The sequence below is a fragment of the Leuciscus leuciscus genome (assembly GCF_965113295.1).
Source record: "Leuciscus leuciscus genome assembly, chromosome: 13".
Lineage (NCBI taxonomy): Eukaryota > Metazoa > Chordata > Actinopteri > Cypriniformes > Leuciscidae > Leuciscus > Leuciscus leuciscus.
In genome coordinates this window covers 17,047,052-17,060,964 of record NC_138737.1, presented here as the reverse complement: position 1 = coordinate 17,060,964, position 13,913 = coordinate 17,047,052, and the positions used below count along the sequence as shown (strand labels likewise).

General features: G+C 37.5%; 1 protein-coding gene across 5 annotated transcripts in view; it reads right to left on the bottom strand.

Moving 5' to 3' along the window:
• grid2 (glutamate receptor, ionotropic, delta 2) overlaps nucleotides 1–13,913 on the bottom strand; it is a 438,477-nt gene that overhangs the window by 169,123 nt on the left and 255,441 nt on the right. For all 5 annotated transcript variants that reach the window (XR_014211127.1, XR_014211128.1, XM_082188355.1 and 2 more), the window contains one exon: nucleotides 5,327–5,532. Coding sequence is in view for 3 of the 5 variants with exons in the window: in XM_082188355.1 (XP_082044481.1) it covers nucleotides 5,327–5,532 (206 nt within the window). In the remaining 2 variants the exon portion in view is untranslated. The remainder of the gene's footprint in view (nucleotides 1–5,326; nucleotides 5,533–13,913) is intronic.

Below are 13,913 nucleotides of genomic sequence, written 5' to 3'. Positions count from 1 at the left end.
CGCACATAAACCCGAAGAAGCAGCAGTAGAAGCAAGAAGAAGAAGAGAGGGAGGTCACTGTGAATTTGGCTCTATAAAGCCTGAGAAAAGTCACACCTCTCTGGGTTGGGCTTGACCAATGAGAAATATGGGATTTCCAAGTGGGAAAATTCCTCTGTTGGAGATTGTATGGCTCTTTGTTTCAAGCGTGCTCATTTGCATGTGCAGCTGGATTGGTTGCTGACAAAGAAACTATTAAAGATTCTTGTAATACTAATATGTTGTGCAGCTATCGACATCATATACCCGATCATTTGATCTTCAAAGTACAAATTTAGAGAGACCAAACATGGAATAGGTGATGTTACATTGACCGTTGGTTCTATCATAAAATACATAGTATCAAAAAAAGAATAGTATCAAAATACACTACACAAGACCGTAATAATCATTCACACAATGTCCTGGGGTGCATGTTCATTTATAGATCAGTTCGTCTATAAATTAATGCAGGAAAGTCTGTTTTAAGGGCTGTGGGTTTTTCCAATGGCCTCTGATTTTCTATGTGACCACATTTTTTTTAGAGCAATAAACTGTCTTATCAGTTGGTAGTCATGGTAGCTGATGCCCTTCTTACCCTAGTTGGTCTTTTGGGGGATGGATCCATAGACCCCAGAGTGGGTTTTAAAGATTATTTGTTAAATATAACAAATAATTGTGTTAGATATGTCTCAGTCGTTACACCATGAAGGGGCTGAATAATTTTGAGACTGCAGAAGTCATTAAATGTTGCATTTTCAGTTGAATATGGGGAAACCACTAGAAACATTTGTTGTGTTGAGCTATTTCAATTACTTTTGTTTGATTTGTTCATTGCAAACAGCTGAAAGTCTGTAAATTTTGCCAATAAACCTGATTTGCAATGGGGGTTGAATAATTTCCATTACAACTTTATATTGTCACATATGAATTTATGGATTTAGAAAACCATGCGGTCTCACACATTAAATCTTTGTTAATTTCTATGGCAAAAGGGCAGCGCTGCTCATTACAATTCATCACAAAGGCTCTTTGTACCTGGTAAGACTCCCCTTGTCTGTCACCTGGGCACAGGCACCAATGATGTCAGGTCGGCTATAAAACATACAATGAATCTGAGCAGTCATCATCTCCTGTACTCCATTTTAAATAATGTATTTGAAAAAGCCTCTCCATTTCCTGCTGCTGTGGAAAGGATTTGTCTGAGCAGCAGAAAAGTTTCTCATATGTCAATCAGCATAAGAGCTCAGCGGAGTGTCTACATCCAAATTGTCACCTTGAATGAACATCTCAAATATAAACTCATTTAAATGAAAAAAGAAGCTTGGTAACTATCAGGAGGCATTTTAATGACATAACTTTATCATAAGCGACTGTTGAAGAGGAAGCAATCACTGCCTCTTGTCTGTTTAACCTTCAAAGATAATAACCTCACCCTTTTAGTCATGTGTTATCTTGCCATGCTTCTGTAATGTCTTTCTTTTTTTTGGTGAATTTTGTGACAACATTTTGTGACATTTTTCTGGTGCGGCTCACACAGATGCTCCAATTTCTCAATTGTCAGTGTTTACCTCTTATCCAATCAAAGCTCTTAAGGTCACAGCGAGTGCCAACTGAGATCACCTGCTGTGTTTGTCTGCTTCTGTGAGCGTGACCTTGGGTGGTGGTTAGAGAGACTTGTCTAAACACGCCTGCCTGTGTGTGTGTTTGCGTGTGCCTGTGCATGTGTTTGTGTGTGTGTGTGAGGACAGGGCCATCAGTCACCACTGTGACCTTGAGCCAAAGTGACCACAGACGTTAACGAGTTACTGAGGCCTGTGAATCATGCATAGTCCATGGGCTGATGGGAAACAGCAGCTGCCTCATACTGACGGCTTTGAATGTAAATATATGAATAAATATTTTACTGTGGTAGCGAGAGGAAGGATTCTGGAACTAATGTGCTGATTTTTGTCAGAGCTACACAGCACAACAGGATTGTAATATTAATTTTGAAGAGCAAACTGAAAATGATCTGGCAAAGCTGGTTAAGCTGAAATCTTGGATACATCAGAGTAGTGTCTGTATGCAAGACCATTTTCTGGAGGCTTATTATGACAATGTTTGCAAATGAAGTAGCATCTCTTTGCTATGGGATTGACAGTAAGATTTTGCCAAACCGCATTATCAAACTTGACCTAAAGACAGTTTTACCGTGAAATATATAAAATAATCAAATTAATTATATGGATTAAAATAATAGAATATATATATATATATATATATATATATATATATATATATATATATATATAATATATATATATATATATATATATAATATATGTAATATATAATATTATAAAATATATATATATAGACAAGGCTACGCAAACCCATCATGTTTCATCAAAGCAATATACCTTAATTGTCTACTGAAGTGGACGGTTTCCCTCCATGCTCTGACAGCTTGACAGCACAAGTGTGATGGACATCTGTCTCTGACTGTTCACCATACACACATCACAAAGACAGGCGGCTGGTCGAGTCTTGTCCTCACCTCTCGCCTCACTGACATCCTCCATCATGTCTTCTGTCTGTCTACTGTGAGGCTGATCTCTTCCTGTTAAATGCCTGGCCTGGGACCCTTCACCCAAGTAAGACCATTTGCAATCTGACTTATTCACTTCGCTCCTAGACTTCCTCTGACAGGTAGTACACACACTATAGGATACATTTGAGCTTTCTTTTTCTCAGTGTTGGACAGGATCCAGAAATTATTTAATATGTTTGCTAGCAAGTTAAGAGCGGCACTGCCAAATTGTTGAATATATGCAACAACGTTGTTGTTATAATGCTTTCATAAAGTGTTTGGGCAGGACCCAAAATTACATGTTTAGAATCTCTTGTCCAATAAACATCAATCTTGGCACATGTATCTGCGATATAGGCTATTTAATGGGGCTCTATGGACTATGCATGAATCCAGTGCAAAGATTTACACACATTAAAGTTTTTTTCTGCTTGTAAAAGACTTCTACAATAAGAATAGGAGAGCATAAATTATTTCAATAAATGTGACTCATCAAACTACAGTATAGCACACTGAAGATTTACACAATAAAGACGAAGCTGAATTGTTTTTTGAGAAACTTCTGAAGGTTGTTTCAAATGAACTGTGTGTGGCGGAGCACTGTCTTGCTTTTCCGCAACTAATTCTTTATTTTGTCATTATTAAATACCAGCTCTAGTAAAATATGTTCACAATTGACCATAAAACACCTGAGAAGCAGCTGCATGCTGAAACATGACTTCTAATCGGAGCAATTTGTCTCTTAACTATACACAGAATGTCTCTTGTACAATGAACTGGCATTTAAATCAGCTTTATAGAGCAGACAAAAGGCTTAGATAAGCCAGATACGCTTCCTTTATGTGACAGTTTCTGAACAAACCAGAACACTGCAGCCTCAGTTTCAAGACCTGGTAATAAACGCTCACAACAGATGTTTAATAGTCTTCCCTGCTGTGGTGCTTGAAGACCTGAACACACTCGCTGAATGCAATCAAAGCCCATATATAGCTAAATATACACACACAAAAATGTAATGTCAATGGAAAACTACATTTAACAGTAACGTAATAAAACTGATTTAAAAAAAAAAAAAAAATTATAATTAATACAGTTATACTATTTTTATTTATTTATTTATGTATACATACACAAACATACCACGATTCAGTGTTTTACATTGTTAAAATATATCAGTTTCTACAAAAAATATTAAGCAGCACAACCGTTTTACACTTGATAATATTAAGAAAGTAATGTTTCATTTCATGATCATGTGACGCTGACGACTGGAGTAGTGGCAGCTCTCAATCACAGGAATAAATTAGTTTAACTATATTAAAATAGAAAACAGTTACTATAAATTAAAATATTATTTCACAATGTTACAGTTTTTAACTGTATTTTTGATCAAATAAGTATAGCCTTGGTAAGAGAGACTTGATTAAAACATTTTTAAAAACTTACTGTTCCCAGACTTTTGAATGGTAGTTGAATATAAGTATGGTAGAACCCTCTCTGAGAAGCTAAAAAAATAATACAATTAAATAATATGAAAATAATAATAATATAAATATTATTTATATATTCTATAAAAAATATTTATTTGTTTTTTTTTAGATGTTTGGCTATTATTAGTAGTTCGTTTTTTAATGTACAATAGGACTTCAAAACTTCAGCAAGTAATGAAGGACTCAGACATTAATTTAAAATGCACCATTAATTTAAGCAAGCTCAGAGGTCACTAAAAAAAACCCTAAAAAAAAACAGCTTACTCTCCAAACATCAATTTAGGTTTATAGATTCAGAACAGAAGTGTAATGTTCGAGTGACCGACCTCCTTTCAAAATACATGCATGAGCAGCACATGCAGTAAGGTGTTTTCCAATGTATTCCTACGAGCTCCTTTATACCAAAAAGGTAGCCAAGCGCACTCTGTGAGAATAATGTTTTCCCAGTCAAATCTAATAACAAAAACAATAAACTGTTTAAAATTTTCCTGCAATGATTCCCTGGCTGAAGTGCGTATCTTTAAAAATCTGAGCTCCCCTGATCAACTTATCATCCCCAGACCCAAGAGTCATTACAGCTGCCTGCAGTCTCAACCACTACTGATGGTTCCTGTCCTATTCCACGTTCAACCAAAATTGGATTTTGATTGCTTTTCACAGGATATTTTTTAATTAAAGGCGAATGAGAATAGCATGTGAGATTAAGCAATACTTCATGGTTTAATTCCCAGAGAGAGTTATCAGAGAGAGAGCAAAGCCATTTAATGGCTTCCTTACAAATATTGCCAATTTAAACAAGTGACATTTTTCAATCAGAATGAATTACTATGACCAATAGAAAGAAAGGGACTTAGGCCAAAATGGAAAACACTAAAGCTTTGCATTATAGTAAAAAAAAAAAAAAAAAAAAAAAAAAAGTGCTACAGTGATTTTATGGACACATACTGTATTTAATCTGCCACAAAAGCACTGAAAATATTAAATTAACTATGACATCATATCCTGCCTGGAGCAGTGAGCCTCACAGATCAACATAATGTGAACTAGTTAAATGCCGGATGGACTGAAAGATTAAAGGCCTTGCATTAAATGCCCGCTGGCTGGATTTGAGGGCCACTACTTGTATCTGTGCAGTGCAAAGAAATCTATTAGTCTAAAGGGAATCATTTGTATGAAACACAAGTGTGAACATTTTCAGTGCTGGTGTGCGATATGTATTCATACTTGCTTGTGTGTGTGAATGTACCTCAGTAATGAAGGCCTTGGCAGTGGCTGGGCTCATGAACAGCACAGCACGCCTCAGTGTGTCCCTGTAGCGATGCAGCTCTTCCACCCTCATGGTGCGGAACATTCCAGTGATCATCATGTTAATATTAGATTCCACCTTCTGTAGAGACACATCCATCCCCTGCTGAGACGTCTGGTCCAGGAAGTTCTCTATGCCCCGGATATCTGAACAACAACAGACAACATCATTCAAACTACATTCATTTTCTATAAGGCACATTCTGTTTCAGAGCAGTTTCATTAAAGGTGCAGGAATATTTTTTTTTTTGTAATTGTTTTGAATTTATACTAGAAAATGTTTTAGTTAGTGATGAAATTGTAGAAATGCAATACTCATACATTATTGAATCTATAGGTTACGAAATAAAGCAAGCAGTAATTCTTCTGTCATGTGATCTCAAGATGGCTGCCCCCATGAGGGGACCTGATCCATGTGAAATTATTTTGCTACCGATATGACTGGAGATAACTTTCTATACAACAAAGAATCCTGAAATAAAAAGTATCACAGTTTCTACAAAAATATTAAGCAGGAAAACACTTCTACAAATTGACAATAGTAAGAAAAGTACCAAATCAGAATATTAAAATGACTTCTGAAGGATCATGTGACACTAAAGACTGAAATTTACTGAAAATTCAGCTTTTCCATCACATAAATAAATAACATTTATTTTAAAATAATATTTCACAATATAACTGTTTAAGTGTATTCTTGCAACCTTGATTTTGTTTATCAAATAAATGCAGCCTTAGTGAGCGTAAGATAAATCTCTCAAAGACATTTAAATCTCTTATAAATAGTAATGTAGGATATTAACTATTTCTCCTTCAGCTGAACTGAATGTGAGCAGAAATGCTGAAAGGACACAATAAACTGCAGAGCGCTCAATCGCAGCACTCATTCAAACAGAGAGCGGTGCTTACCAGAGGTCATGACACTAAACAATGATCAAGCTAAATTACCTTTATTTAAATTATATGTTTGACACTTGTTAAACATTCATTTAAAATAAAAGTTGTTAAAAGATGGATCATGTTCCATAATTATTGTTGTTATGAAAACAGATGTTTAATAATTTGAAGGCCTATTAAATGTTAAAATCGAGGACTTTCAAATATAATGTGAAATGATTATACCCATTTTATTCTCAGAAATCACAAATTCTTTCTATTTATTAAAAAATATCAGAATTGATATCAGTGATAGTACTTGGTATCAGACTGGAAATAAACTCCCAAACGCCAGGTGAATATAAACCATTTTATTTTCACCTTCTACATTACCGTGATGTCCGTGTAGCACAGGAATGCATTAGCATGTGTGCTAACAGAGCTCAGGAGTGGGTGGCAGCAGAAACCTGTGTAGAACATTTATCACTGCGGTGTGGCGAGGCAGAAGTGCTGTCTCAGGGCTGTGCTAAATAAAAGATGTATTTCACAGAGGACGAGTTGCTGCACACTCATCCCTCTGCACAGCCGGCCTTTCCCTACATCAAACCATTTCCAGCGGAGCGGGGAGGCGTTGAGAACGTAGGATCAAAGTGTCCCTGAAAGATGGGACTGGGGCGAGGGAACCGGGAGAAATTAAGGTGGGGGGATTTGAAGGTGATACTCTCTGTGTGACAGAGATGTAAGCAAAAAAGAATTTCAGGAAAAGCATCACATGAAAGAGTCTTTACTGTAGGTAGCCCTTCAGTCACAAGGCGCTAAAGGAAGACTTAATATCATGCTTGTGTTTTATATGCGTAACTGCATATATATATGCATGCCAGCAGCCATATCACCCTATAGCCTAAGATTGATTGCCCACTGAAGCTAAGAAGGGTTGAGCCTGGTCAGTACCTGGATGGGAGACCTTTTGGGAAAACAAGGTTGCTGCTGGAAGAGAAGTTAGCGAGGCCAGCAGGGGGTGTTGTGTGGGTCCTAACGCCCCAGTATAGTGAAGGGGACACTGTAATGTAACAAGCACCATCCTTCAGATGAGACATTAAGCCAAGGTCCTGACTCTTTGTGGTCATTAAGGGTGTGTTCACACCCTTTGGTTCGATTAAAACAAACCCTGGTGTGATTGCTCTGTTAGTGTGGTTCATTTGGATAAGTGTGAAAGCTGCCATCCAAACCCTGGTGCGCACCAAACAAACGAACTCTGGTGCGGTTTGAATTAAATACTGTATGAACGCAACACGGACCAAAGACATGTAAACAAACCAAAAAGCGGCCCTAAAAAGGACAGAATGCTCAAGCATACCTGTTTAGTCGCAATTTTGCGCATCACAGTTCGGTACAGGAATCAGAACCGCGTCTCCTTGCAGCAGATCTTCATTTGTGTGTGTGACGGAGGGATTCCTGCTGCTGTTTTGACTTCTTTACACATATTATAAGCTCTTCGTGAGTTCTCAAGTAGGCTACGCACATACAACGAGCACATTTATGCCACCACACAGCATTGTTTTGGATGTTCGGTAAGTTCTGTTGCGAACTAAACGTCATAAAAGCCGACCAATCAGGTTGTGAATATGTCCCTATGCCTTTAGGTTCGGTATCTTTAGGTTCAGTGTTAAAAATGCCAATGTGAATGCTAATTGTTTTTAACACACTAAAAATCCCATAGTACTTTTCGTAAAATAGTAGTGGTGAGCGCACTGGCGCCATTGTACTGTGGCTGCCGTCGCATCATCCAAGTGGATGCTGCACACTGGTGGAGGTTGAGGAGAGATCCCCTGATATGATTGTAAAGCACCTTGTGTGTACAGTAGTACATAGTAAAAAATATATATAAATCATTCATTCATTCATTCATTCATTCATTCATTCATACACTTGTTTGTTCACAGTTTGAACATTCTTGTTTCCATTTGTTTAATTTCAAGATCTGAGGTGAATTATCCTTTGTTGCTTTTACAGCTACAAAGCTGGGAGCACTAAATGACATTCAAAGTCACATTACACGCTTTTAACATTAAATAAAGCACATAAACAGTACCTGAGATTATCATTGCCACACTTTGTTTGTTGTTCCAGCCACGACGTCGCGGCTGGTTAGGACAAAAACTCTGATTAACATGGAAAAGATACCTTTTATCGCATGTCGCATCGCATGCAGTTAGGACACGGTGTAACACACACACTGGTGAGTAAAATCTAAGAATTTATTAACCAATGGCTAATGATAGACATTATTTGCCCAGAGTGAAATTTACTAGCATATACGTCTGATTTACTCGCATTGTCGAGGGTTGAAGGCGGTCAATCACATTTCTGGATCATGGTCTCAGGACAATAACCAGGACCAGCTAATAAACAGTCAATAATGAACCAGCTAACTAGCTAAAAAACAACTAAAATATTAGCTTAACTTAGACTGCATTTTCCAAAAGTTTATTGACTCCTTTTTAACTAAGTATGTCTGTAAAAAATTAAATATTTGTTGATTTAATTGTCAGGCTACAGAACTATGCAATTATTTTCTCAATTGCAATATAGATTTATTTACCTAGCCATACAGTGTTGGGGAAACTACAAACCAGTCATAATTTGAAGAAACTAAACTAGAGTCAAGCTAATGCTTTGATAAAAGTAGTTAGCTGCATTACAAGCCGTTTTATTATTTCCTCAGCTTGCACATTAAAAACAGTGAGGTACAGTGCTACTCGTTGAATGAAGTACCTTGTTACTAGAGAAGCTACACTATTAAGAAAAAACTGAACTGCTGTCATGCTGCTGAACATTTTTGTCATGTTAAAGTAGTAGTGTCACTACTTGAAGTTAACTATCCCCCTGTAAAGTTCTCTTTTGAAGTACCATTTAAAAGAAATCCATTGTTTTTAACGTTCAAACCCCCAAAAAACCTGAATCAGAGTCGTTTGGCTCTTGGCTTAATTAGCAGGGTCATTGCCGCCTGCACCTCCACTGAAACACTGTCACTCGATGCAGCTAAAAAGGGAAGATGAGAACAACATCCACAGCATTCCGGAGGAGGGTCAAAAGCACCGGTGCCTCCATCTGTGCACTGGATCCAATTTAAAGCAATCTACGGCTGCAGTTCTGCTGGAAATGTCTTATTGGGTTCCCCAGCTAGCGCGGAGGGCAGGGCTCCAGCAGACAGCAGCTTGTGTTTATAGTGGAGGACACATGGGGGGCACGATATGGTCCCTGTGCTGGAGTGGCATCTTAGAAGCTGTTTTACAAACACGTAACACGGCTATGTTATTGCAGGATGGGGTTGTGGAAGGCAATGGTCTGTTAATGCACACTGCTTGCTATTTCTCAGTTACGACTCAATGAAGTCGGGACATTACAGAGCCCTCATTCAAAGATGAGTAGCCTGCTCGGCTTTATTAGTTCTGTCTTAACATGAGAGGTTTTATCAAAGGAGATTAATACAAACAGACACAGAGCATAGCGGTAACAAGCAACTGAGGCCCTTTTTATCCGTCAAAAAATACACATGTAATTATAATCAGCATTAACGTCTTCATTATCATTACATACTCTGCCCTCACTTCCCCTGTCAGAGAATCCCAGCTATAATTCTGAGCATCACCAGCATACGTTACTGAGCTAAACTTCACACAAAACATACATTAATAGCTCTGCATCACCTTGTTTGCACATTACATAACTAAACTTTTATCCATTTGGCAGACGCTTTTATCCAACTTCCCTGGGAAATGAACCCATGCTAACTAGTCAAACCTTGACCCGATGATTTCAAATTGGAAAGTTGTTCTGGGTTTAATTCTGCTTTCTTAAGACTGGTTAGTCAGAAATCATGACATTAACTAGATAGAAAGGTTCAGCTTGAGAAAGCCTCAGAAAGCCTGTCCGGAAAGTTTGAAGTAGATTTAAGTAAGAAGGTTTTAAGTTTTAAGTTTAAGCAGTTTCAAAAGCTAGATAGACAGTCAGACAGTATCTAATATGAATTAGCACATTGCTAACATGCCCAAACTTTTAAACAGTACTGTAATTTTGTAATAGGAATATTTCGTAAGTATTAGTCTGTTCTTCCTTGCAAAATAAAATGTAAAAAAATATATATATTAGCGTTACATAATGCTTTCAATTTAACTGAAAACGTTTTTTTCTTTTAATAGTACAAATAATATTTGTGAGATTTTTTTTCTATTTTGGCTTTGATATAATATAAATACAAAAGCCAATTCAATAATTTTGCACATTGCATGTTGTCTTTGTAATATAACCCTTAATGTTTATTGCACACAGCATGAATGGTTCTAATACATAGACAAATATACAGCTGCTTTGATATTTTAGGAATGGGGTTGCAAGGTGATTTGGTGGTCCTTGGCATCAGAAAATTTTTTAAAAAAAATAAAAAAAGGGTTCCTTTTGAGATGGATGGATGCCCATTATTAAATTAAAAAAAACACCCACATGCCTTAAGCCGGGGACACACTTAACGACTGTAAGGCCGATTATGAATACAATTTGATACTTACGACTGATCATGCCCAAACACGCCGAGTCAGAGACAGCTGCGTTCAGTCGGTGTTTAAAATCTGCTCCAGTCATTGGAAACAGTCTGTAAGTGGGTTCAGTTCAGTCTTAGAATATTTCAGCGAGTCATTAAATGTGTCCCTGGCATTATTGGATCAAAGCATTATACTGTATACATCTTTAATGCAAAGTTTTAGTTTCTCTTTTTTTTTTTTTTATCCCAAACTACTACTCTAAAGTCTTCAGTTTACTTCTACCTCCGTCTATCTAAAAGAGAAATCAATGGTGCTTGGCTTGATTAGAACACATCCACCCCTGCCTGAGACTTAAGTCACTCAAAAGCTTGACATGAGTCAATACATCCCAGTTTCCGGTTCAGTCTACTGATTACTGATTAGAGCGAACTGCCACTATTTTTGGCTGATGGGAGTTCTTTAAATCAAATTCCAGAGCTAGATAAATTCTCTGAGTGACAGTCATATGTGGCCTGGTAGGAACTGTGAGCAGAATCCAAAGGACCGGATCTGAGGCCCGCAGCTGAGCGCTGATTGAGTGAGCTCTCACGCTGTGAATCTCCCACTAGCTGCATCCTCTCTACTGTGTTTAATGTTTCCACTAGACTTTACGACACTAGTGAGAGACAATAGGGGCCAAAAACAAATCTTCATGTCACAGTTCATCTTGCTAAGAGAGAAACAGACAGACAGAGACAGAGAGATAGAGGATGTCCCTGATGAAAAGACCAGCTTAGACCAATAAGAATTTCTATGCTGGTCCAAGATGGATGTATATTTTGAAAACTATTTTCAGGAACATGTGACGACCTGTCACAATGTACAATAAGGAAAAGAGAAAATTTCCAATTAAATATATCCTCACTCCTGACCCACCCTACAATACAGAGGGCGACTGGTTATCACAAGAGGATAATAGGGTCATTGGCCTAGATCGTTATTAATTATCTCCTCAAAAGAGGGACTCAATTTCCTTTATCTTTTTCATCCACTTGTCTGTTAACCATGAAATCATCTCATTTGGACTTGCTGCACATTAAATTAACCTTATCCTGGTTTGGCAAAGTGCTGGACAGGTTATTCTAATATTATAAGTGCTACGCCATGGCTATTCAAACTGAATTTATGGAAGGTGGTAATCGCATTAGAGGTCACTGACTTCACCTTAAGCAGTGAGACAACACATTATGTTGAACACATGTCTCTATTACCTGTACAATCTACATTCAGAAGAAGAATTAGAACTTGGCTTTTAGAAATTTGTGCAAGTCAAAAAACTGTACACGTCATATTATATATGAATAATTTAATCACATAATCACTACTTTGTATCTTAGCAATTAACAATGGCTTCTCTTTTCTCTCCATACATTTACTTGTCTTCAGTTGTGCACTTGCAGATAAGCCAACTAGGGGACCTACATTACTCTGAAGATAAACGGCAGTTCAATTGAGAGAAGTACGCATTTTGAAATACCTACTAGGATGTGATGTGTAATTGCACAGAATTTTGGTTAGCAGAAAATGCAATCTCAATATGATTCCATTTATATATTTTTTAATATACATCTAAACATTTTAAGTTTGGGGTGAGTATTTTTTGTTTGGTTGGTTGGTTTTGAAAGAAAATTATGTTCATTTATGTGCATTTATGTGATCAAAACCACAGTAAAAACAGTAACGTTAATAACTGTTATATATTATTATACTTTATTATTTATTCCTGTGATGGCAAAGCTGAATTTTTAGCAGCCAATACTCCAGGCTTCAGTATCACATAATCCTTCAAAATAAATGTTAATAAGCTGATTTGATATTCAAGATTCCTTTCTTATTATCACTGAAAATAACTGTTCTGTTTAATTTTGTGTGGAAACCACAATAGTGTATTTTTTCAGGATTCTATTAGAAAGAACAGCATTCATTTGAAATAGAGACATATTTCTTTGTTTCTATGAAACTTATATATACAGTATCTCACGAAAGTGAGTACACCCCTCACATTTCAGCAAACATTTTAGTATATCTTCTCAAGGGACAATACTATAGAGATGAAACTTGGATATATTTTGGAGTAGTCAATGTGCTGCTTGTATAGCAGTATATATTTACTGTCCTCTGAAAATAACTCAACATACAGCCATTATTGTCAAAATAGCTGGCAACAAAAGTGAGTACACCCTAAGTGTTAACAGCTGTACGTTGTTTAACCATGCAAAGCCACATGTCCTATTCATAATTTTCATGTTTTTGTCTGCATGACAGGACCATACAAATTTGTGTATCTTGTTTTAGAGCAGATAACATTTGTGCTTTGAGTACAATTCTCTCACACTGACCACTTGGAGGTTCAACATGGCACCTCATGGCAAAGAACTCTCTGAGGATTTGAGAATTAGAATTGTTGCTCTCCACAAAGATGGCCTAGGCTATAAGAAGATAGGTAACACCCTGAAACTGAGTTACAGTACAGGCCAGGGTCATACAGAGGTTTTCCAAGACGGGTTCCACTTGGAACAGGCTTCGCAAGGGTCAATCAAAGAAGTTGAGTCCTCGTGCTGTGGGTCAGGTGCAGAAGCTGGCTTCAAAAAACAGATGCATGATCGTGCCAGCATTGCTTTAGAGGTTTGGAAGGTCAGCTGGCTCACAAGAAAGCCTGCAAACAGTTTGCTGAAAGCAACCTGTCCAAGAGCATAAATTACTGGAGCCATGTCCTGTGGTCTGATGAGACAAATATAAACTTGTTTGGCTCGGATGGTGTTCAGCATGTGTGGCGACTCCCTGGTGAGGAGTACCAAGAACATTGTGTCTTGCCAACAGTCAAGCATGGTGGTGGTAGCATTATGGTCTGGGGCTGCATGAGTGCTGCTGGTACTGGGGAGCTGAGCTTCATTGAGGAAAACATGGATTCCAACATGTATTGCGACATTTTGAAGCAGAACATGATGCCCTCCCATCAGAAACTGGGCCGAACGGCATGACAACTGCCTTGCTGAGGAAGCTGAAGGTGAAGGTGATGGAGTGACCAAGTATGTCTCCAGACCAGAATCATATTAAGCACCTGTGGGGCAT